At 54.6% G+C, this 21478-nt stretch overlaps 11 protein-coding genes across 11 annotated transcripts; 8 read left to right on the top strand and 3 right to left on the bottom strand.

The window, feature by feature from the left end:
* Positions 1–283: 283 nt before the first annotated feature.
* On the bottom strand, positions 284–1443 carry J3D65DRAFT_328214 (uncharacterized protein). Its single transcript, XM_066795399.1, has one exon. The coding sequence runs from the start codon at positions 1320–1322 to the stop codon at positions 681–683; it is 642 nt and encodes a 213-aa protein (XP_066656147.1). The 5' UTR covers positions 1323–1443; the 3' UTR covers positions 284–680.
* J3D65DRAFT_328163 (uncharacterized protein) lies at positions 1444–3341 on the top strand. The gene is made up of 3 exons (XM_066795398.1): positions 1444–2111; positions 2166–2917; positions 2986–3341. The coding sequence occupies exons 1-3, from the start codon at positions 1687–1689 to the stop codon at positions 3162–3164; spliced, it is 1356 nt and encodes a 451-aa protein (XP_066656146.1). The 5' UTR covers positions 1444–1686; the 3' UTR covers positions 3165–3341.
* A 399-nt stretch (positions 3342–3740) lies between these two features.
* On the bottom strand, positions 3741–5970 carry J3D65DRAFT_676520 (cytochrome P450; the record flags this gene model as incomplete). Its single annotated transcript, XM_066803614.1, has 2 exons — positions 5287–5970; positions 3741–5218 (listed from the first exon to the last, which is right to left on the bottom strand). The coding sequence occupies exons 1-2, from the start codon at positions 5504–5506 to the stop codon at positions 3741–3743; spliced, it is 1698 nt and encodes a 565-aa protein (XP_066656145.1). The 5' UTR covers positions 5507–5970.
* J3D65DRAFT_622062 (zinc-binding oxidoreductase-like protein CipB) lies at positions 5971–8038 on the bottom strand. The gene is made up of 7 exons (XM_066800027.1): positions 7924–8038; positions 7421–7833; positions 7335–7358; positions 7275–7281; positions 7119–7227; positions 6400–7025; positions 5971–6343 (listed from the first exon to the last, which is right to left on the bottom strand). The coding sequence occupies exons 2-7, from the start codon at positions 7544–7546 to the stop codon at positions 6141–6143; spliced, it is 1095 nt and encodes a 364-aa protein (XP_066656144.1). The 5' UTR covers positions 7547–7833; positions 7924–8038; the 3' UTR covers positions 5971–6140.
* J3D65DRAFT_622057 (uncharacterized protein) lies at positions 7977–9599 on the top strand. Its single transcript, XM_066800026.1, has 4 exons — positions 7977–8461; positions 8509–8636; positions 8686–9321; positions 9373–9599. Exons 1-4 carry the CDS (start codon positions 8049–8051, stop codon positions 9546–9548), a joined length of 1353 nt encoding a protein of 450 aa, XP_066656143.1. The 5' UTR covers positions 7977–8048; the 3' UTR covers positions 9549–9599.
* Positions 9600–10419: 820 nt separating this feature from the next.
* Positions 10420–11976, top strand: J3D65DRAFT_551852 (uncharacterized protein; the record flags this gene model as incomplete). Its single annotated transcript, XM_066797057.1, has 1 exon — positions 10420–11976. One exon carries the CDS (start codon positions 10420–10422, stop codon positions 11974–11976), a length of 1557 nt encoding a protein of 518 aa, XP_066656142.1.
* A 254-nt stretch (positions 11977–12230) lies between these two features.
* Positions 12231–13526, top strand: J3D65DRAFT_622054 (isoflavone reductase family protein). The gene has a single exon (XM_066800025.1). It carries the CDS (start codon positions 12422–12424, stop codon positions 13409–13411), a length of 990 nt encoding a protein of 329 aa, XP_066656141.1. The 5' UTR covers positions 12231–12421; the 3' UTR covers positions 13412–13526.
* Positions 13527–15310: 1784 nt separating this feature from the next.
* Positions 15311–17337, top strand: J3D65DRAFT_328557 (cytochrome P450). Its single transcript, XM_066795401.1, has 3 exons — positions 15311–16557; positions 16632–16852; positions 16984–17337. The coding sequence occupies exons 1-3, from the start codon at positions 15426–15428 to the stop codon at positions 17185–17187; spliced, it is 1557 nt and encodes a 518-aa protein (XP_066656140.1). The 5' UTR covers positions 15311–15425; the 3' UTR covers positions 17188–17337.
* A 238-nt stretch (positions 17338–17575) lies between these two features.
* J3D65DRAFT_622049 (uncharacterized protein) lies at positions 17576–18574 on the top strand. The gene has a single exon (XM_066800024.1). It carries the CDS (start codon positions 17958–17960, stop codon positions 18327–18329), a length of 372 nt encoding a protein of 123 aa, XP_066656139.1. The 5' UTR covers positions 17576–17957; the 3' UTR covers positions 18330–18574.
* J3D65DRAFT_328585 (uncharacterized protein) lies at positions 18117–19405 on the top strand. Its single transcript, XM_066795404.1, has 3 exons — positions 18117–18631; positions 18686–19066; positions 19333–19405. The coding sequence occupies exons 1-2, from the start codon at positions 18345–18347 to the stop codon at positions 18978–18980; spliced, it is 582 nt and encodes a 193-aa protein (XP_066656138.1). The 5' UTR covers positions 18117–18344; the 3' UTR covers positions 18981–19066; positions 19333–19405.
* J3D65DRAFT_328560 (major facilitator superfamily domain-containing protein) lies at positions 19118–21430 on the top strand. The gene is made up of 3 exons (XM_066795402.1): positions 19118–19736; positions 19825–20198; positions 20249–21430. The coding sequence occupies exons 1-3, from the start codon at positions 19564–19566 to the stop codon at positions 21010–21012; spliced, it is 1311 nt and encodes a 436-aa protein (XP_066656137.1). The 5' UTR covers positions 19118–19563; the 3' UTR covers positions 21013–21430.
* Positions 21431–21478: the final 48 nt, after the last annotated feature.

The following is a 21478-nucleotide window of genomic DNA, read 5'->3' as shown; positions in this document are numbered from 1 at the left end:
GGTTGTCCAGGAACCAGGATCAAATCCAGACATGAAGGCTCAATGCTACCATGAAACCTCAGCCGGTTCGGAACATAAGCTTGATGTCAACAGACACGAGGAATGTCTTCAGCAGATGCGGCTTTGGGAAGTCGGGCCACGCAAGGATGCCGGAGCAGCCCATTCGAAGAGGCGATTGACATTGGCGGAATCCAAAGGAAAGAGGGCGAGAACTGAAGAAGACTCCCGGACTGACAACATGCCATTTCCATCTTGACTGAAGACAGATTGGCAAGCTGTCGGGTGTTCGGGACTGATTCCAGATATCACAGACCAGATTTGCGATCGGCGCATTGACTTCCAACCTAGGCAGTTGCTGGTTCCCCTTTTTGGCCTTTCGAGAACCCTGACTATCAACCCTGAACATCGGGAGCGGAGAAGAGCCCCTCTGTGGCATGTCTTCTGTGGGGAAGATGGCCAACTTTACCTTGAATGGACCTCACCACCTTCCAAAACGACCATCCCGTCAGCCCTGTTACCTCGAAATGCAATGATGGCAGGGTACCCATCAGAGTCTTCCCTCACAAAGACTAAAACTGCCATTTCATTCGTTTGGAGTACACGTGGCGAGCTGGCAAACGACTGGCAGTTGGACCCACTTGGCTGCGGCATTGAGGGTCTTCAGGAAGCCACAAGCATCGTCACCAACGCCACAAACTCGAACCGATGCCAGACCAAACACACCCTGCCGCGTATCCAGCCATCAGTAGACTCGGTGGTTCTGCGGCTGCAGCTGCTTGCCTGGACGCGGGTTCTTCCCGGGAGAGAGGAGAGCATTGACAAAAATTCTTCCTCGTCCAGAAAATATGAAAGATTTCGCCATCATAGATTGTGAGAGACCACTTGCCACAGCGAAGAAGGTGATAAGACCCGCAAAAAAAAAGAGAAGAAAATGAGCGGCGCAGACGGGTGGCGGCTGCATGTTTTGGAGCGGGTGACGGACGGCTTTTCGAAGAAGCTTCGATGCGGCCCGGATGCAGGTCGGTGAGCCGATCCGAGTGTCGATCCCGTGGTAAGCGGCGTCTCAGGTCACTGTCGGATCGTACCACCTCTGCTGGCAAACGTTGTGCGTTCAGAAGAAGGGGGTCAACAGGGGGCAGAGACGCGCGCTCAAGAACGCCCGTGAATTCGTCCGACGCTTCACGCGGCTCGGTCCATCCGCCCAACGCTCGGGAGAGGACGATTTTGCGGCTCTTGGGGCGGCTCACACGACTCGTGACTCGCGCGAAACCCAATGTTCCCCCTGAGTTCCCCTCTCGGACGCACAGCCTGGACTCTTCCATCTCCTATTGTTCACGCCGCCAAGATAAGGCTTCAGTTCCAACGAATACACGTGCTGCCCCAGGAAGTAGTGACGACGGCGCTAAGCTCGGAAAAGGTCTTGATTCGTCGTCTTTGGTCCCATTCACCAGAGCTCGAGCTCGACTTTGCTGTGAATAATGCTGGACCCCAGCACAGTCAGCCCTCTGGCTCGAATTGGGGTTATTCCCGTGCCACCTCTCTAGCATTCACCCAAATGAAACCTCATGGCATTATCAATGACCCACTGGTCGGACTACGCACTGGCGTTGGGTTCATCGTAAATACTGCGCCGGCCGCCCTTCTGGAAGCTCCATCTCCCTCACCACCCTCGACAACATCTTCACCATGTCTACCTCCGCCGCCTTCACCAACGCTCCTCGCTTCGAGTCTGAGCCCGCGGACCCCACGCCTCTGGCCCAGCCCCTCAAGTTCGAGTTCTCTGGCGTCACCGCCAAGAACCGCTTCCTCAAGGCTCCTCTGACTGAGCGCATCTCGTCGTGGAACTACAAGGATGTTGCGTCCCGCGGTATCCCCTCCAAGACCCTGATCAACCTCTACAGGAGATGGGGCGAGGGTGGCTACGGAGTCATTGTCACTGGCAACACCTTCTTCGAGCCTGAGCACCTCGAGGCCATGGGTAACCCCATCATTCCCAAGGACGCTCCCTTCGAGGGCCCCCGCTTCGAGGCTTTCAAGGAGATGGCCGAGGGCGCCAAGAAGGAGGGCTCCCTGATCCTGACCCAGGTCAGCCACGCTGGCCGTCAGGTTTGGTAGGTTCTCAAGAGTTGAAAACCGCTTGCAGCAAGAATCTAACAGTGCGATAGGGATGCCATCCAGCCCAACCCCATCTCTGCCAGTGATGTCCAGATCGAGAAGCAGGTCATGGGCATGAACTTCGGCAAGCCCCGTCCTGCCACCCAGGAGGACATTGACGGCATCATCGAGGGTTACGCCCACACCGCCGAGTACTGCCAGAAGGCCGGCTACAGCGGTATCCAGGTCCACTCCGCCCACGGCTACCTCCTCGCCCAGTTCCTGAACCCTGAGACCAACAAGCGTACTGACAAGTACGGTGGTTCCATTGAGAACCGCGCTCGCATCCTTACCGAGATCGCCGCGGCTGTCCGCGCCCGCACTGGCCCTGGTTTCGTCATGGGCATCAAGGTCAACAGCACCGAGTTCCAGGACAAGGACTTCCAGGCCGAGGAGGCCAAGAAGCTCTGCAAGGTTTTGGAGGACGCCACCTTTGACTTCGTTGAGATCTCCGGTGGTTCGTACGAGGACCTGGGCTTCCTCCACAACAAGCGCGACTCGACCAAGAAGCGCGAGGCCTACTTCTTCGAGTTTGCTCAGCTCATTGCCCCCAACTTCACCAAGACCAAGACCTACCTCGTCGGTGGCCTCCGCACCGTCGGCGCCATGGTCAAGTGCCTTGGCACCGTCGATGCTGTCGCTGTCGGCCGCCCTGCTTGCCAGGAGTCTGACTTTGCCAAGAAGATCCTCTCTGGCGAGATCAAGGGCGCCATCATCCAGAAGGGTGACCCTGGTGACTACCTGATGAACACCATCGCTGCCGGTAAGTGACACACTCCTGAATTGAAATAATCCCCCATCCCGAATCATAGCTGACTCGCTCTGTCTCAGGTATGCACATGAAGCAGATTGGCAAGGACGAGGTCTCCGCCGACCTCTCCCAGGAGGAGCACTTCCAGCACTACGTCCAGGACGTCGGTGCCTGGGGCGCTGACCAGGCCGACAATGCCGACCTTAACAAGTACGGCTGGCCCGAGTACTCGGGCAAGGTCGCCCACTACTCCAACTAAAATACCCCCTGGACTCGACTTGACATGAAAAGAGTCTGAGCCATTTCCTTTTCTTGAGCGGCATTCATCTTGGGCATTTGACGGGATCATTATGATAGGTACTGCATAGAGCATGATGGTGAAGAGAGAGAAAAAAGATAGACTAATAATGAGGAACCATTTCCGATGACCCAACCAATTTTGTCAATTCGTGAAAAGACTTGGCGGCAAGTCCCCAAATATAGAGAAGTGATGAAAAAATCAAGCAACCCCACCTGGCCGTCATGTCTAACAGTCTACCCCTCCACCCCTTCTGCCGATCTGATCGCACACCACCAACTGCTGATCCCAACTTGGTGAATACCCCGCGGCACGAAGATCCCAATAACCCCTTGACCCCTCTTCTCGCTTCCTTCCGAGCTCCCCGTCCGCGTTCGGGACGAGCGGGCGGCTCGCTTCGGGGCGACGTCCGCGACCAAAAGCGCCCCCTGAATCATGGCCTGGCAGGGGTCGGAAGGGGTAACGATTCTCACGACAACAACATCCACCAAGAAGCACGCACCCACCACACACAAAAAGCCAACGAGAACCATTCCTTTACTCGACATCCCTGACCTTGACACGCAGCCCACGGCTGCCCTCCCACGGCACGGGGCCAAACAGCTCAAACGCGGGCTCGACGTCGCTGCGCGTCGTCTCGAACAGCTCGAGGCCAGGCAGGCGGCGAAAGAGGTTTGCGCAGACGATGTAGAGCTCGCGCTTGGCCAGCTCGTGGCTGATGCAGGAGCGCGCGCCCCTGCTGAACGGCACGAAGCAGCGCTCCATGCGCGCCCACTGCGGCGAGCCCGGCGCCGCGCCGCCCGCTTCTGGCAGCCATCGCTCGGGCCGAAACGATCGCGCGTCCGGTCCGAAGGCTTCCGCGTCGAACGCCAGGTCCGTGAGGCTCATCGACATGATGGTGCCGGGCGGGAAGCGGTAGGCTCGCTGCTGCTTCTCCCCTTTGCTGTCGGCGGCCGTTGGCGGAGTCGCGGGGTATGTCATCGTCTCGTGCGGGTTGACGCGCGGCAGGCGGCTGTGGACGGCGGGAATTAAGCGCATGGATTCACGGACGCAGGCGTTGAGGTAGGGCAGCTTTTCGGCGGTGCGAGCGGGAATCAGGTCAGAAGGAGACGACAGCTTTGCTTCGGCTTCGCGGAGCTCCGTGAACAGAGGCTCCAAGAAGCGCGAGCGCGGCGCCGACAGCATCTCGTACACAAACTGAATGAAGATGTTGGACAAAGTGTCAACACCTGCTCCTAGCATCGAATGTGCTTCGTTTATGAGGCGGTCGGCAGTGCGTTCGGCCGGCGGGAGAGACGATGCGTGGAGGAATTCTATGAGGGAGACGTGTCCTGAGGTTTCAGAGGGGAAGTCGGAGTCTTTGAGATCGACTGGGGCGCTGGAGGCGACCTTGTTTGCCGTTTTGGCAATGTTTAAGGCGTCCGTCATGAGTCTCGTTTCGGTGTCGGTCAGCTTTCGCGGATCCAGCGCCCCGTGGGTATCCTGGAAGACGGCGTCGGGCGCTTCGGTCAGGATGGGAGTCATCCACATGGGAAGCCGTTTGAAAATTCCGACCAGCCTCATCGATACTCGGTTCCAGTGCATCAGGCTTGTGGTCGCGAGCTGGGCAAACTGGAAGCGATGGCCCAAGTCTGGCTCGTCAAGGTAGTTTCGAGAATGGCCCAGTGTGAAGTGAGAGACTACGTCCATGGCAAAGGCCTTGAATGCGGCGGTCATTCGGACTACTTCGCCAGTCTTGCGGTAAGTGTCTAGCCGCTCGATCATCTTGTCGAAGGTGGCTTGGACGTAAGGTTCGTAGCCATCAATAGCTTTGCTGGAGAAGAATTTGTTCATCGCATTACGCCGGACGCGATGGTGGGGAGCAGACATAGTGGCGAAGGCGGACGGTGCGTTTGAAAATGCTAGCGTATAGACGAACGGGTCTTTGTCTATTTTCATATTGTGGCTAAATAGCACATCAAAGTAGTCCGGATCTCGAATGTGGACTTCATTCGGATTGATGCGCACGACAGGTCCTGCAGCGTAATTATTAGTTGGTCTGAGAGATCTTGGTCTGAGAGATATTGGTCTGTCTACAACTTGCCGTAGTCCTCGTGCATCTGTTCCCATATCAGGAAGTACCGGCCTCGTCTGACAGCATTGTGCCATTTTTCGTATAGCGTTGAGACTGCTGCTCGCTTTGGTCCTGGAATTACAGCAAGTGGGTGTAGAGTCAATCGGTATACAGCAACTGCAGCGAACCAAAGAAGTATCAGTGCCGGTACAATGGTGAGTAAAGAGGAGAATGTCAAGTATGTGGCCATCTTTTCTGGATCCTTGTGGATTGCTGTTTTATCACACAAGAAGCAGTATACGATGGCTCACAGCAGACATCGGCATTTGAGATTGCGCAGTACAGGCAAGAGCGACTGCTATCTTGGAGTTTGAATAAATAGTTGAGCAGAAGAGCTCTTGGCCTGGCTGCCGGAAGCAGATCAGTGACGTTGGTGCGGGTGCGCGGGAGCATGACTTGCAAGCTTGCGGGATGCCAATGCTAGCTAGGGTGAGCACGTCTCCGGTTAGCGATATGGACTCCCGTCGGCTCCGATAGGGGACACTGCCTTAGGACCAGAGCTTCTCCCCAGAGACCAGGCGCCGCTGTAAACAAGGCTTCCCCGCGAAAAGAAGTGGGGTAGCTTTCGGACGGATTTTCAAGGATTTAATCATCTAAGCTCCTCAGCTTCTAGGCAAGAAATCTCGTAAACTGCATCGAATGAGTAAAATGTTGGGCTCCGAATGCAGCAGACGCTTTGGCAGCATCAAGTAAGCACCTCAATATCTGGGCGCGGAAGTTCATCATCCATCGAACCTGCAAAACTACATCAGAACTTGAGGGCCGCCAGAATTCATGAGACAACGCGTAGTAGCACTCGCTCAGCACGGCACGCTATCATGCGTCTAAAGCTGCACAACAACCTTCTGGGCGGAAACTCCCGCTTTGTGCCGGTCCATGGCGGTCTGAATCATTTCCAACCCTCCGTTAAGAACGATTGGCTCAGGCTTTGCCTGAAGCTTGCCTGTGGCGAGAGCGGTTGGAACATAGTCCCGCCATACAGCGTCTCGAGCATCTTTGTCTCTCGAATCCAGTAAATGTATTTCGACTGTACCGTGTCAGTGCATGGTGGATCTGCGGTGAGGCCTCGGGGCTTTTCCGTACCTGATGTCACCTTGAAGAATTCGTCCAAACCTGCGGGCACAGGGAGAGTCACCACGGCCCTCGCATTCTCGAATCGATGAAGTATTGTCTTCCAACAGGCGATTGTTTCATCGGTCGAAACTGCGTCCAGAACGCCAACAAAGTCCGCGTCCGTCTCGGGCCTATCAATCAAGCCCAGTATCTCTTCGACTGACCCCAAAAATTGGGCACAGCTGGTTGCGATCAGAGAACTCAGGATTTGATCAACGACACTTGGGTCCTTGTAATCAAAGACTTTGCTTGCGCCCAAGCTCCTGACATATTCAAAGTTCTTCTTCGAAGCCGTGGCCAAAACTGTGACCCCGGAGGCAGTAGCAAGTTGTATTGCTGTCGACCCAACCGATGATGCGCCGCCCCACACAACGATTGTCTTGCCGGAGGGTTTTGGTTCCAGTGATGGGAACGGAAGTGCCAAGTTGGCTTTGCTGTAAAGCGCAGATGAGGCGGTCGAGATGGCCGAGGGCAGTACCGCTGCACGTTCGAAAGAGAGTGATTCTGGAATGGGTGACATGTACGTTTCTTCGGCAGTCGTCAAAAGCTGGAATGCGCCCTGCGCAGGGTTCCCGTTGTCGAGGCCGTGGACATTCCTATTGCAGATACGACATCAATGTTTGACGTCGAAGGAAGAGAGATCTTTCAACACCGTTGCACCCCAGACATTACGTGGAGTAAATGCTCACCCAATAACACGCTGCCCTTTGCGAAGTCGCATCACACCCGGCCCGACATCCTGAACAATTCCTGCGACGTCTTCGCCCAGAATTGTCGGGTAGTGCTCGACGAGGAAGCCTATGTACTTTAGAGTCCTAGCTCGGCGGAGAGAAAGTCTTCCCTACCATAGTCCTTTGGAGATGAGGTCAGCGAGAAGCGTCAATATGGAACTGGTTTAAACTAACCTGAATTTTCCAGTCTATGGGATTCTGAAAGGACGCGGCACGTTAGTGACAGTGTAGGTAGAAGGCTTGAGTCGTGGGAATCTTACGATAGCAATCGCAGCGTTTCTGATGACAACTTCTCCAGGACCGGGTGCGGGCGGGAGAGCAGTATCAACCTGGAGAGGTTTGTCATGTTTCGCTCTTATCCAAGCCGCCTTGTTTTTCGTCGCCATGGCAAAGCTGGGGGGTGGACGAGTGAAGACGTAGGAGCGTTCGATGCTGGAGCGCACCGAGAATAAACAGCGAGGGAAATCCAGGCCGTTGATCTTTAACAGCGGAAACTTAAGACAAGGACTGGGTTAGTCGTATGCCACATCACGAGTGCGGCAGTGCGATCTTGAGCTGATGCGATTTTAAGGCCGACTCGAAACACTCGGGCATTTTAATGAGCAGAGTGTATCTGGCAGTAATGAAGCGCGATGGTTATAGGGTTGGGTAGTCTGCGCAAATGGGCGAATCGCTAGAACAAAGTAAGCAGTAGTCGTTACTTGGCCGTTGTTGGCGCCTCTCAAACTCCACCTACTGCAGGGGCAGGGGTCCATCCACTTACTTGCTAAGCTAAAATGCGGGGAAAGCTCCTGCACGGGACCATCATCGACCTCCAAACAACCAATCTTGAGCTGCATATTTGAGAGCAGGACAGCCCGCTCTGCAGTTCGACTGGCCACCACAGTCATGGCGCGACCTGCTTCCGACAAGTTCAAATCCGTTGCTGTCTACTCGGGAGCTACTGCCATCACAGCCGCCATGCTTTCCTATGCCTGGTATCAGTTTCCAAACCTCCTCCTCTCTTCACGCGTCAAAATTTCCAAGGACAAGGTGTGTGACTTTGAGGAAAAGCCAGAAAAGAGCGCGCGGGCACTGAAGCACTTGCTTCACGAGAACCACACGCAACACAGTGTGATATACCACAATTTGGAGTTCCACAACCACCTGCCTCACATTCTGGGGTCTGCTTACATTTTGGGATCCAATCCAGACCATTTGAGGGAGATTTTCAAAGTCGAATCGGAGACTTTGGAGCCATGGACCGACTCTCCAGGGGAAATCACTGAAGCTAATTGGCGAGAGTTCCTGGGGAATAAGCAGTAAGTGCGCGATGTCGGTTTTCGGCTGGTGTTGACGCACATCAAAGCTACCAGCGTGCGTACATGGACTTTTTCGAGGACCAGCTTGCTGCTCTGGGAAATGACTGGAAGAAACTGGTTGAGAAATTCCTGCTCAGCGGCAAAGAGCCGTTGGTGAATAATTTGATCTGCGGTCGTACGTTATTCGAGGCGGTAGGAAAAGTCTTCAACGCTGACAGTGGCAGTTGGCCATCCTTTGATCCACTTGCAATACGCGTACGAATTGAGCTCGAAGACCTTGGCGCCCGAAGCACTGACTCTGAGCTCCTGTTTCCATAACTCGATGCACATTTATTTGGATGATCCGTCGTACACCAAGCCTCCAGTGAGGCCGACTGAAGACCCAATGGTCATTCTTAAAGATTATGTGGCCAACGACAAGCGTTTCGACAATGTCTTCCAAGCGACAGGGGACACCAACACGTACGACATTTTTGACAAGCGCGAAGGCGCGGTGCTCGAGTATTGGAATGATTTGGTAATCAAGGATCCGACCGAGTTGTTCAAGAAATGCCAGCGGCTTGCAGTGGCCCTTGTCATCGCCACGCACAAGTCTGGGCGCAAGTACGACTTCTTCCTCGTCCACGGTTTGACAACGAGCCACGCTGTGCGGCATTTGCTGCCCGAGTTCCCAGCCAAATGGCACGTTCCGCTTGTGAGGCAGTGGTGGTTGTTTGTCATCGCAACGTACATTTCACAGCTTCGACCAGAGATTGACTTGGACCGAATCGAGAAGTTTGATCGACAAGGACAGGGTTGGGATTTTGTCGTCCAGCAGGCTCTTGAAGGACACTGGCGAAACGACGCGCACTTTGTCAAAGGTAAGTTTCTTGGAGGAGCATGTTGTAAGCGCGAAACTGATGGATGTGTAGCATTGCGTGCGATGAAGTCGGCAGCCGAAACCTGGGGCGACGAGGAATTCTATCTCAAAGCGGCAGTCAAATTTGCCACGGAATTCGGAGGTTGGGGCGGGTTTGGTGTCGTGGACCAGGATGCGGACAAGAGAATCCTGGAGAACAGAGGAGACGCAGACTGGAAGACTCAGTGACGGTGTAGGTAATTCTGACAAAGGCAGCAATGGAACATGTTTCGTCGAACAGACCGAGAGTGCAGAGTGGAGTGGCCAGGAGTGGAAACAGGCCGACGCCGCCATCGGAGGAACAAACAGCGGGCCAGCACGCCAGGCCACGCACAGCGCACAAATCCGACAAGTCCGAAGGCCTAAATCCGAAAGCTGCCTTTCGCCTTCGATGGTTCCTTCTGCGCTTCTTCGCTTCTCGCTGACTCAGTGGCAGGCCCTTCACGATGATATGTAGGTATGCACCTGGCACGCCTTTTGACTCCTTCGACAGAACAACAACGGTTGAACGGTCCGGGTCGCAGCCTCGTTTCAGGCCCAACACGGCTCTGGCAACCGACAATCTAGCCGCCGAACGTTGACTGGATATGACGCAAGCAGCACAAGAACACCAGAGCGCATTTCAAAGCCCATCTTCAGCGGTGGAGCGCCTCAATTCCGCCCTTTACTCCGATATCAGTCATGGCTGCCAAACCATTCTTTTCTCTTCGCATCTGCTCACCGAGCTGGCCGAACCACAGCACTCGACATCCCCTACTTATGTACCTGATGTCCTCCTGAAACCGTCACACAACGCGCTCCATCGCCAAAGCACCCCGAGCAGTAGCCACTCGTCTGTGCATTCTCCACATTAATCTACGTCGACCCTGCCCCAAAACCTCCAAACATCCTCCCTTGGGTCTGGAGCCCTTTTTGGTACTTCCTCTCCATCCCCTCCGGCATACGGAGCTGACCTCAACTCCTAGCCATGTCGTTCCCAGAAGACCTGGAAAAGGCCCAGAGTCCCGCTGGCCGGAATTTTCATTCCTCGACCGCGTCTGGTCCAGCGACACCTACCTCGATGGAGGAAAAAGAGCTCAGCGATTTTGGACGGCCCAGCGCAGGCGACAGCGATGTCGAAATTGGACCAGAGCGCGAATCTGGGCCAGACAAAAACCACAGGCTCAGCGTTCAATCGACAAAACCGCCGATGGGGTTGGCCCACGAAATTGCCTTTGTCGTATTGGCGAGCAGCGCTCAACTCTTCACCCAAGCGGCTCTCGCCGAGAGCATTGCACCGCTGAACATCATGAGCAAAGATTTCGGAAACCCGAGCCCTGGGCAGCAAAGCTGGTTTACTGCCGCACACAGTTTGACTGTTGGGACCTTCATCCTGATCGCTGGCCGACTGGGAGACATGTTTGGTCACAAGAAGCTATTTGTTTTTGGCTGGTTCTGGTTCTCTTTCTGGTCTCTAATCTCTGGATTCACGGTCTACTCGCACTCCCAAATTTTCCTGGACATATGTCGAGCCCTCCAAGGAATCGGACCAGCCGTCTTGCTCCCAAGTTCACTGGCCATTCTTGGACAAGCGTACCCCCCTGGACGACGCAAGGAAATGGTGTTCTCCTTCTTCGGCGCCACTGCTCCGAACGGTTTCACCCTAGGAGCTGTGTTTTCTGGTATCATGGCGCAGCTTGCATGGTGGCCTTGGACATTTTGGCTCATGGCCATCTTCTGCTGTGTCAATGGTGTCCTGGCCATCTTCATCATCCCGAATTACTTCCACCAGGACGACACGGCAAGCCAGAAAGACACGAAGCAAACCTTTGATTGGAAGGGCGCCGTTACCGGAGTGCTTGGACTCGTTTTGTTCAACATTGCCTGGAACCAGGCACCAATTGTCGGCTGGTCCGAGCCTTACATTATTGTGTTGCTTATCCTTGGAGTCCTAATCTTCGTCGCCTTCTTGTTCATTGAATGTCGAGTCGACCAGCCACTTGTCCCTGTCGCCAGTTTCGACAGTCACGTGTGTTTCGTTCTCATGTGCATGGCCTTGGGATGGTCGTCGTTCGGCATATGGCTTTACTACATTTGGCAGTTTACTGTCAACCTCCAGCAAAACACTCCGCTCAACGTTGCCGCGCAGCTCGCGCCAACGTGTGTTGCGGGCATCTGCGCCGCATTCACTGTCGGCAAACTGTTGTCAAAGGTCCCGACTTCCTTCATCATGATGTGTGCCATGATTGCTTTCTGCATCGGCAACATCATTTTCGCTGTCCTTCCCGTCGGCCGCCTATACTGGAAGCAACTTTTCTGGGCAACTCTTATTACTCCATGGGGAATGGACATGTCGTTCCCAGCTGCGACCATCATTCTGTCAAACCATGTGCCCAGGCGACACCAAGGAATTGCCGCATCGCTGGTCACGACAGTTGTCAACTACAGCATCTCATGGGGCCTTGGAATCGCTGGCACCGTTGAAGTGAATGTCAACAACGGAGGCTTGACGGATGCCGACACTTTGAAGGGTTATAGAGGGGCGTGGTACACGGGCATTGGGTTGAGTGGACTTGGTGCTGTTGTTGCCCTTGCTTTCATCGTTAGCAGCCTTCGCCATCGACCCAGTCAGCATTGATGAGGTTTTGCCGCCCTCATCGCTCCAGAGAACGGAAGCAATTCTGGCATTCAACGAACGCACTCACGACACCAAAGAAAGAAATTTTGAGCATCAGCATAGCGCAGGAGCGTCTTTATGGTCTTATAGAAAAGACAACAGGAACGCAAGAGGATATATCCATAGAGTTTGTTTGTAGAAACTCCGAATTTCAGAAGTTAGACCTTCCCAGGGTGTTGAGTGGAGCTTGCTGCACGCGAATGGAATCGCCAATCCGTCCTCCCCCTTCCTGACAACGTCATCTTACGATCGAAAAATCTCATGGCGCATAAGCGTGACAGGCTTCCCCGCTCTTCTGCCTTCAACCTACTGTCGAGATTGCAATTGCCTCAACTGCTCAGCTCATAACATCCACCACTTCGGTAGACGAATGTACATACGGCGGTCACACTGATATTATCACGACATGGCCATCATTGCAGTCGCAGGCGGCTCCTCTCCGACCCTCGGCCACGCCATCGTCTCCGCCCTATCCCTCACGCCCAACACCCCGGTCATCCTGTCACGTCAAACAGCAAGCACCCCAACTCCAGACCTCGAGACCAACCTCTCAACCTCCACGTCTATCAATAGTGCCACAGGCGCCGCAATAGAGACGCGCTATGTCGACTACTCGTCGCCCGCCAGTCTCAGAGCCGCGCTCGCTGGCGTGCACACCCTCATCTGCGTCCTTTTTGTTGCCGACAGCGACGAATGGGTGGCCGTCCAGACACAGCTGCTGCACGCCGCCGAAGCTGCTGGCTGCAAACGATTCGTGCCGTGTGAGTTTGGCTTCGGTGCAGCAGAGAAGGACGTCGCCATCACCGGGGTGGCGAAAGAGCGCGTCTGGGCGGCGTGTCGAGCGAGCAGGCTCGAGTGCACGCGTTTCTCGTGCGGCGTCTTCATGAACTACCTTGCGCTCGGGCGGCCTTTCGCGTCGGGCGAGGCACGCGAGGTTGCGCTGGCGGGTCTGCAGGACGAGCCGTTCTTGTTCGATTTTCAACAAGGCGTCGCAGAGCTGCCAGTGAGGGACGCGGGAGCGTTTCCGCGCGTGTCTTTCACGTTGCTGCATGATGTGGGCCGATTCGTTGCGGCGGCGTGCATGTTGACTGAGGGGAGTTGGCTGGAGGAGATGAGCATGGTGGGCGAGACGATGCGGCTGGATGACGTGGTTGAGCTGGTGAGGAGCGTGTTGGGAATTGAACTTGAGATTATCGGCTTGAGCAAGGAAGAGTTGTGGCGAAGAGCTGATGGAATACAAGGGATTGGACAGACTCCGCTGGAGATGCATAGGAAGATGGTGGCACAATTGGACCTTGCTATGCTTGACGACGAGGCAGCTCTGGAGCCAGTCTGCAATCAGATTTGCTTTCTCGTCAAGCCGATGGGCATCAAGGAGTTTTTGCAAATTTCGTAGGTTGCGATGCGCATTATATATATACATATATATATGTATTCTAATGTTGAGAATCCCCATGCTTCGAACGGAAGGCTTTCTTACCATTTGCAGATGGGATGGATGACAGGCGAGGGAACTGGTAATCCGTGATAGCATGTAACTTGTCCGTCTTGACTTGAGTTGGTGTCTCCGTGTGGTGTTGGCATGATAAACTTGGTATGACTGACGCAATCGACCAAGCTTCCTTCGGGGTGGGTGGGCTTGAGTGCCATTTTATTTTTTCAAGTCGTTTCCTACGTTCGAAGTTGGAGGGATACCGAAGTTACCCCTTTTGCGCGGTCACTTTGGTTTAGACTCTTTTGGGTTTAGCCGTTTCGGCCGGCGCTGTGATTTCCTACTTGTTCCCCCAACTTGCTGTCTCTGTCCTTCAACTCCTCACCCTCTCTATCTCCGATGCTCCGGATGCCTTATCAACTGCGCTGCTACCGGCCAATTCGTTGACGTGCAAGCTTCCACTGGATTCTACCGGCCATGGTCGAGCCTACCAGTCGCGTTGGGAGTACTTGCTGGTGGATTTCTGGGCACAACATTCGGATCAGTGGAGATCAGCAGGCTCCGCCCGTTAGGAAACCAAGTCTCATTTCTTTGCTCTTCCGTGGTCTCGAGGGTTGGGAGCGAGATGAGCTGAGAGGTGAAGAGAAGACCGAGCTGGAAAGTTCGGCGGCGATATGCAGACGCAGCTGAGAAAATTCGATTCCGGGAAAACGCAATGTTTCCGTCGCGATTGACGACAGGCCACGATTCTACTAACGATTTTCGGGAAGCGAATGGCAAGATGCAGCAAATTTGGTGCAATCTCAATTGTAGGCAACAAGGGCACTTTCGTCAGTTCTGCCTCGGTGTCTCGGCCATCCAGGAAAGCGAATTCAGAAATCGTTCTCTTTGCGACCGTAATTCTCATCTCCTTGGTCCAAGATAAGCCCTTTCGTCCAGTCACGCTATCCAAAAGACCATAGCCGAGTCTCGGTACCCGAGCAACCAAACGACCTTGAGTCAACGCATTGCATCGCTCAATACGTAAGGCTGTGGAACAGTAATTGAAGCTCTGCCTTGCCCAAATTAGGCAACAAAAACGGCTATTTTGGACCTCAACTCCAGTCCTAAGCTAATCTCATGGCTGTGACACTGAGGCCTCCGCCAATTCAGGGCTAAGCCGGTGGCTCTCTTGGGGCCATCCATCCACGGTTCTTAATCTGGACATCAAACTCGGACTAAAGACTGCTCCAAGTGGGTGCACTCTCGTACAGGAATAAAGACGGGAAAGATCATCTGAACAAATGGTTGGGTGATCACTTCGACGAGCGGAGACGTCGTAGCACCGTGGCTGAAATCAGTAGGCAAGATTGTTTTTCTCTGCCTACCGGCGTCAACGTCTGGCTTTTATCCACGAGTGTGTCAAGATCAAAATCTGTTCACGCGGCAAGTCAACGAGACACGACACATGAAAAGCACATTCGGGTGGCTTGCGAAAACTTCATGAGGAACTCAAGTACACGAATATTGAGTCTGGTCGTCTGCGGCACAGCTCCCGGGCCCCAAGTTCACTATTAGAAATCCAGTACATGCGGGTTCTCCGAACAGAGCTGGGAGGTATTTTGGTCGGGCGCCCCGCGACGTATGACGTTGGTGTCAATGGCCAGGACGCGGACTTCGTTGAGTTGGTCGCACAGACGAATCTGACGACACCCCGTTCTGACTCCGAATTTGGGGCTCAGGAGCGCCACTCTCGCGAACATGCGTAAGAGTCAGCCGCCTTTGCCGAGCAATGGCTGCGGATTATGCGCGCGATGCAGCCCCCCCTGCCATGACCCTCCTCCACCGCAGCCGAGCCACGCATAATGAGATATCGTCCAGTGTGAGTGCGCCTGCTTTTGGCCACACTTCAAGCCGAGTTGTGTGGGTATCTTTTAAATTTCCACGACCTCCGGACACGCCTTTGTGGCTTGAGTCTCTAATCCTCCCATAATCAAAAATGGAAAACTCACTCACTGTAGCAATTGCCCCCTGGCTGCTTGGAAGAAGATTCGTTTACGCAGGAGCTTTTGTTCTGTTTGTCATATTCACATTATCTTCATACATTTCAAGACGCCGAGCACGCAGGATATTCATCGCACAAAACGAATGTCGACCGATTCGATGCCAGTATCCCTCTAAGATTCCGATACTTCCCCTTGACTTTACCTGGTCGAGCATCAAAGCTTCACGAGAGAAGAAATACCTGGAGACATTGACATGGCGTTATCGAAACGTCGGCAATACCTACAGCGTCCACACCCCAGCAAAGACTTTCATCATGACAATCGAGCCCGAGAATATCAAAACGATCCTGTCCCTCCGGTTCAACGACTTCTCCCTGGGTGAACGCCCACCTATCATGGGGCCTATGCTTGGAAACGGAATATTCACACTTGATGGACAAGAATGGAGCCACTCGCGCAGTCTTTTGCGGCCAAACTTTTGCAAAGATCAGGTCGCAGACATTCAAACGTTTGAGCACCACATGCGAGACCTCCTGAGACTGATACCGCGGGACGGCTCAACCGTCGATTTGCAAAAGCTCTTTTTCCGCTTCACGCTTGACTCGGCGACTCACTTCTTGTTTGGACATTCGGTGCACAGCTTGAGCGAGAACAGCGAGTTCGATCGCACCTTCGAAGACGCCTTTGACTACGCCCTGGGCGAAATCGCCATTCAATTCCGCCTTGGGCCCCTGAGGGGCTTCAGGAGAAACCCCAAAGCGCAGAATGCCTACAAGATCTGCCGGGACTACGTTGGGAGGTTTGTCGAACAAGCCGTCGCACTCAAGCAGAGTCCACATCTGAAAGATCCGGAAGAGGTCGAAGAAGGTGCCCCTCGAAACTTTTTCCTCAAGATGTTGGCCCAGGCAACAGACGACAAGGCCAAGATCCGGGATGAACTACTCAACGTCCTCATCGCTGGAAGAGATACGACGGCCGGCCTCCTGAGCAACCTGTTCTTTGCGTTGGCTAGAAGTCCCGATGATTGGCAAAAGTTACGCGAGGAGACGAGCTCCCTCGCAGGGAAACCGCCATCGTATGAGCAGCTCCGCAGCATGAAGCATGTCAAGTATTGCCTGCAAGAAGGTGAGTGAGCAACGACAAATCGAGCAAAGCCGCTCGCAAGCTGTGGCGAGAAGGATCCACTGACGATCAATCAGCCTTACGTTTATGGCCGCCCATCCCTACCAACACGCGCCTGGCAGTGCGCGACACGGTGCTCCCGCGCGGCGGCGGTCTCAACGGAGATGAACCCCTATTAGTGCCAAAGGGCTGCACAGTGAGCTACGCCGTCTACGCCATGCACCGTCGGAAAGATCTGTGGGGCGAGGATGCCGAAGAGTTTCGACCGGGGCGCTGGGAGGGACGACGACACGCATGGGTAAGTCACCAGGACATTCTGCCTCTTGCTCCCCCATACTTTCCACTCCACCCATCACAAACGGAACAAACCACCCCTCAACTCGTCAGTCGTTGGTGCATTATAGCTGACCCGCCTTGGCCACCGCACAGGATTACCTCCCCTTCAACGGCGGGCCCCGGATATGTCTGGGCCAGCAATATGCGCTTACGGAGGCGTCGTACGTCTTAATTCGCCTGGTGCAGGAGTTTGCGCGCCTGCAGCCCAGGGATGCGCTTCCCTGGACCGAAATGGTCACGATCAGCCTGAGCTCCGCAAACGGCGTCAAGGTTGCGCTTACGAACGACGAAGATTAGAAGCAGAGGAAGAGGAGGCGGCGCCAGTAGTATCAGACATCTCGTCTGATATTCGTATCGTCTTTGGGTTCGTCTGTCCGGCCGATTATCCGGCCTTGCCCGGTCGGTCAAGCAGTTTGTCCTGCACGATTGGGCCTGTTCTTTGATTTGTTGCTCAAGAAGCATTACACGCGTGCACCTGTCTTTGAGATTCTCCTTCGTCACACTGCATCAAGAGCGGGAGGATACCTTGAAGCATTTTCGATACCAATACATGGGACATCCATGCTTCTAACGCGGTCCGGTCCGGAGGATAGTTGTCATTTTGCAGCATTGGATTTTTGGGGTTTACGTTTATTGCTTTCCTGCTGCTGCGCCGCGCGCATGTAATGCATGGGGTCCCGGGTCGTTCGGAACCTTTCCTTGCAGTTGCTAGCTTCATGTACGGGGCCCACCGTCGCCGGGCGCTTAGTTACTGCATATCGCTGCGTCTCGTCTCGTTTCGTCGCCTCTCTCTTCTTGGCCCTCTTTTGGTGTTGCATGTGCTCGCTGATCATGATCTCCGCTGGCGTCCATTCGCGGACCATATGCAGTCGGGGAGTTTGCAGTGTGGGGGGTGTACTGTATTGGCTTGGATGGTTGCACATGCGGGCTTTGTTTGGTCGATTTCGCGTCATTGACTCCCCATCTGCAGTCGACATTTGCTGATTTTTTGAAAGCATAGTTCTTCAAGTCAGGTCGGGCTTTACTTTGATTTTTCCACGCCCGGATACGTCGGCAAGAGATTTCACATGGCAGAGGCGCTGCGTTCTGTCATCATGAGGTGGTGGTGGTGGTGGTGGTTGTCGAGCATCCAGGCGAAAGATGGACCACACCCCTGTCGTGGCTGGCGGCGCGCGAGGCTTTCGCTTCGGGACGTGCAGGTGACAAGAGAGGTGTTGCATGCTCATGGCTGGCTGCCGGGGGCGGCGCAGAGGCGAATGGAGAGCGGAGAGGGGAAAAGAAAGGCTCGCGGATCTGCGCATGCATCAAAGCTAGCCAAAATTCCATTTGCTGCAGCGACCCTGCCGTCGACTTACTGGCCAGGACCAAGTCCCGTCATCACGCGGAGGGCCACCCAACTGAAGCTGCGCATGGCTACGCTCTCGTTTGTCTGGTCATGAGCGCCATGCTGGAAAATGCCTGAATGCTTGCCTGCCTGCCTGCTTGCCTGTCTGCCTTCAGGAAACGGCATGCCGCCAGATGCTGGGTCGCGCCGTGCCGGCCAAGAGATCGCTTTCTCCGACTCGCTTCATTGTCGACTTCTGTCAAGCGAAAAAATACTCATGTGTAGCGTTACCTCTCCCGTCCGTACCTGCTGCCGTCGTCGCAGCAGCAGCAGCAGCAGCAGTCTGCCGGCGGCCCCTCTTCGTGCTCGCGGGCTGCGACCCAAGGCCGTGGATATTGATAGACGCCGATCCCCAAGGTTGGAACTGATAATGCTGCTGATGCTGGTGCGGTGCTGACCATGTCCCCAAAGCAGCCCAGCAGCTCGTAGCATGCGTGCTGCGCGTCTCTCTCGCGTTCACGGTGGACCAATGGCTCAGGATTTGCTAAGACTGCGAGCGGACCCCACCTCCAACTCGGGTGTGCCCGATGCGTCGTGTCAGCATAAAGGGCAGGGCAGGGCGCGTCTCACACGCAGCATTGTCGCCCTTGGAAAGCAAAGAGTCGCGTCGTGCCACCACATCCCGCTGCCTCTACCGCGTATCACGTCCCAGCACCCAGGGTCAGCGCTGCCGCCGGCTGCGCAATCTCGTCGTCCAGGAGGGTAGAGGCGACCTGATAGAAGTGACAGCGAGGCTGAGGTGGGAGGAAAGGACAGCCACCGCTTGCCTCAGCTTCCGTCTGCGTGTTTCTGGTAAGCTCCAAGACACGGTGCCGGACCGCAGTCCCAGCTGGCTGGTGCCCTTAACGGCCCCGCCATGTTGTGTGCGGGCGAACAATAGCCCCATCAAAGGCTCTGTGGGTGGTGGCTCTGCGAGATGGATGGTCGTCTCCATCACGACCTCGCTCGAGCAAGCCACTTTGGTGTCTCGTGCATCCCGTTCCCCTCCCCTCCCCGCCGCTGGGGGCCCACGGCGCACAATTACAACCGTGGCGCCTGTACTAAATCTGGATGCGAAGAGGCACGCAGGCAATCATGGGCGGCTGCATTGTCACCACCCACCACCCACTCTACCTCGCTGCTCGAGCCTTGCACAACCGTCGATCCGCTGATCGTGAAGAGACGGAGGCTTGTTTGAAAAATGGTACTTTCCCGCTTCCGCGCTGTCAAGGAGGTATTTGAAAGGCCTCGTCGTCCGTTCCTCCTCAAAAGCGTTTTCGCGTTTCTTTTTCCGGAGCAAAAGCGCAGACATGTCTCAAGCGTCGATTTACCCCGAGGAGCCCACCTCGCCGTCAAGTCCGGGCGGAAGCAACATCACTGAGAAGAAAAACCAGGCCCAATCAGCCGCCTGGGTGCCTCCAAACAGAGGCCTGAGGGCGTGGTTGCAGGTTTTGGGAGCCTTTTGTCTGTATTTCGGGACATGGTAAGACAAAAGCTTTGTACACCTATTGTAGATGTTGTCACTGGATACCAAGAAATGTAAACCACGAGGCTAACACGTTTTTCGACAGGGGTATCATCCAGGCTTTCGGAGTTTTTGAGGCTTATTACAAGCTCAGGCTGTTGCCCACTTACTCGACATCCGACATCGCGTGGATAGGCTCGCTCCAAAGCTTTCTCATGATGTTCATCGGAATCTTGTCAGGCCCGCTGTACGACAAGGGACACATGCATGCGCTGAATTGCTTTGGGACTGCCTTGTTGGTTCTTGGAATCATGACCATGAGCGCCGCAACCACATACTGGCAATTGATGCTGTCTCAAGGAGTCGCCGTCGGAATCGGCAGCGGACTGGTGTTCACCAACAGCCTCGCCGTTGTACCGGCATACTTTACCTCCAGGCGGGCGATGGCGATGGCGCTTGCGTCCCTCGGCAGTGGAATAGGCACGTTATGTGGCTAAATCTTCGTGTCCGTCCGCTGACTTTGACTCCAGGGGGCGTGATATACCCAATCGTCTTCCACGAACTCCAACCAAAGATTGGCTTCGGCTGGGCTGTTCGAATCATGGGCTTCATTAGCCTCGTCGTAATGTCTGTGCCGTGTCTCGTCATGCGAAAACCGTCTTTCGTCGGTCAAGGACCAACGCGAAGTCTTGTCGACTTGTCGCACTTCCGCGACCCAGTCTACTCTCTCCTGACATCGGCCAGCGTCGTAGGCATTGTTGGTCTCTTTGTTCCTTTTTACGTGGTCCAGCTCTTCGCTCAGGTCAAGCTGAATGCCGACGCGACGATCATGTTTTATCTTATTCCAATCTTGAACGCCGGTTCGACGGTTGGTCGTCTTTTGATGGGTGGCGGACTTGCGACATATCTCGGACCCATCAACATGTTCCTCGTGGCTGGCATGTTGTCGGGCATCACCTGCTTGGCCTGGATATCAGTCACCACTATCAGAGAGTGCATTGCGTTCGCCTTTTTCTACGGCTTCACTTCTGGGGCCGTCCTTTCTGTTTCACCTCTTTCTTTGGCATCAATCACGAAGGATCCAAGGCAGCTTGGAACTCGTATCGGAATGTCGTTCGGACTCGGTGCCTTTGGGCTCTTGGCTGGGAACCCGTCGGCCGGTGCTCTTGTGAATACCGGGACCAAGAGCTTCGTCAAGGCTCAAGTGTTTGGAGGTGTTTTCTTGCTTGCGGCCGGTGCTTTCGTTGCTGCTGCGATTGTAGTGCAGACTTTGAGGAAGAGGGGAAGTTCTTAGCAATCTTGTTTGCAACATTGGGCATTTCCGGAGTCCGGTGCTCTTCTTGTCGAATATCCAAAAGTCCACGGAGTTGAATAAATGGACATTGGTGAATTTAAAGCCAATTTTGATCGACATCTAAGCTTATGAGGAACTCTGGGCCGATTGACGTCGATCACCGCACCTGTCTTAGATCGTTTTTGCTCAAGACGTCCCTGGAACTAACCTTTTTGGAGATAGCATCTGGGCTTGCCGTTGCCAAGGATCTCTTGGATCATAAACTCTTGAAGACCTGTCTCTCCTGCTGCGCCACAAGCCGGACGCTCTGGTGCCAAACCGTGCAGTCGTCCTTTCGCGAATAGTTGCCCTTGTGATTGGAGTGAATATACCGCAGCTGGAGGCTAGCAAATATTTTTCGTGTTATACCTGCGAGTACGAGGATCCAGCTCCAAAGATCGTAATCTTCTAGCCTACAAGGGTAAGG

The sequence above is a fragment of the Phyllosticta citribraziliensis genome (assembly GCF_038025025.1).
Source record: "Phyllosticta citribraziliensis strain CPC 17464 chromosome Unknown J3D65scaffold_5, whole genome shotgun sequence".
NCBI lineage: Eukaryota > Fungi > Ascomycota > Dothideomycetes > Botryosphaeriales > Phyllostictaceae > Phyllosticta > Phyllosticta citribraziliensis.
This window is presented reverse-complemented; position numbering and strand designations above follow the sequence as displayed.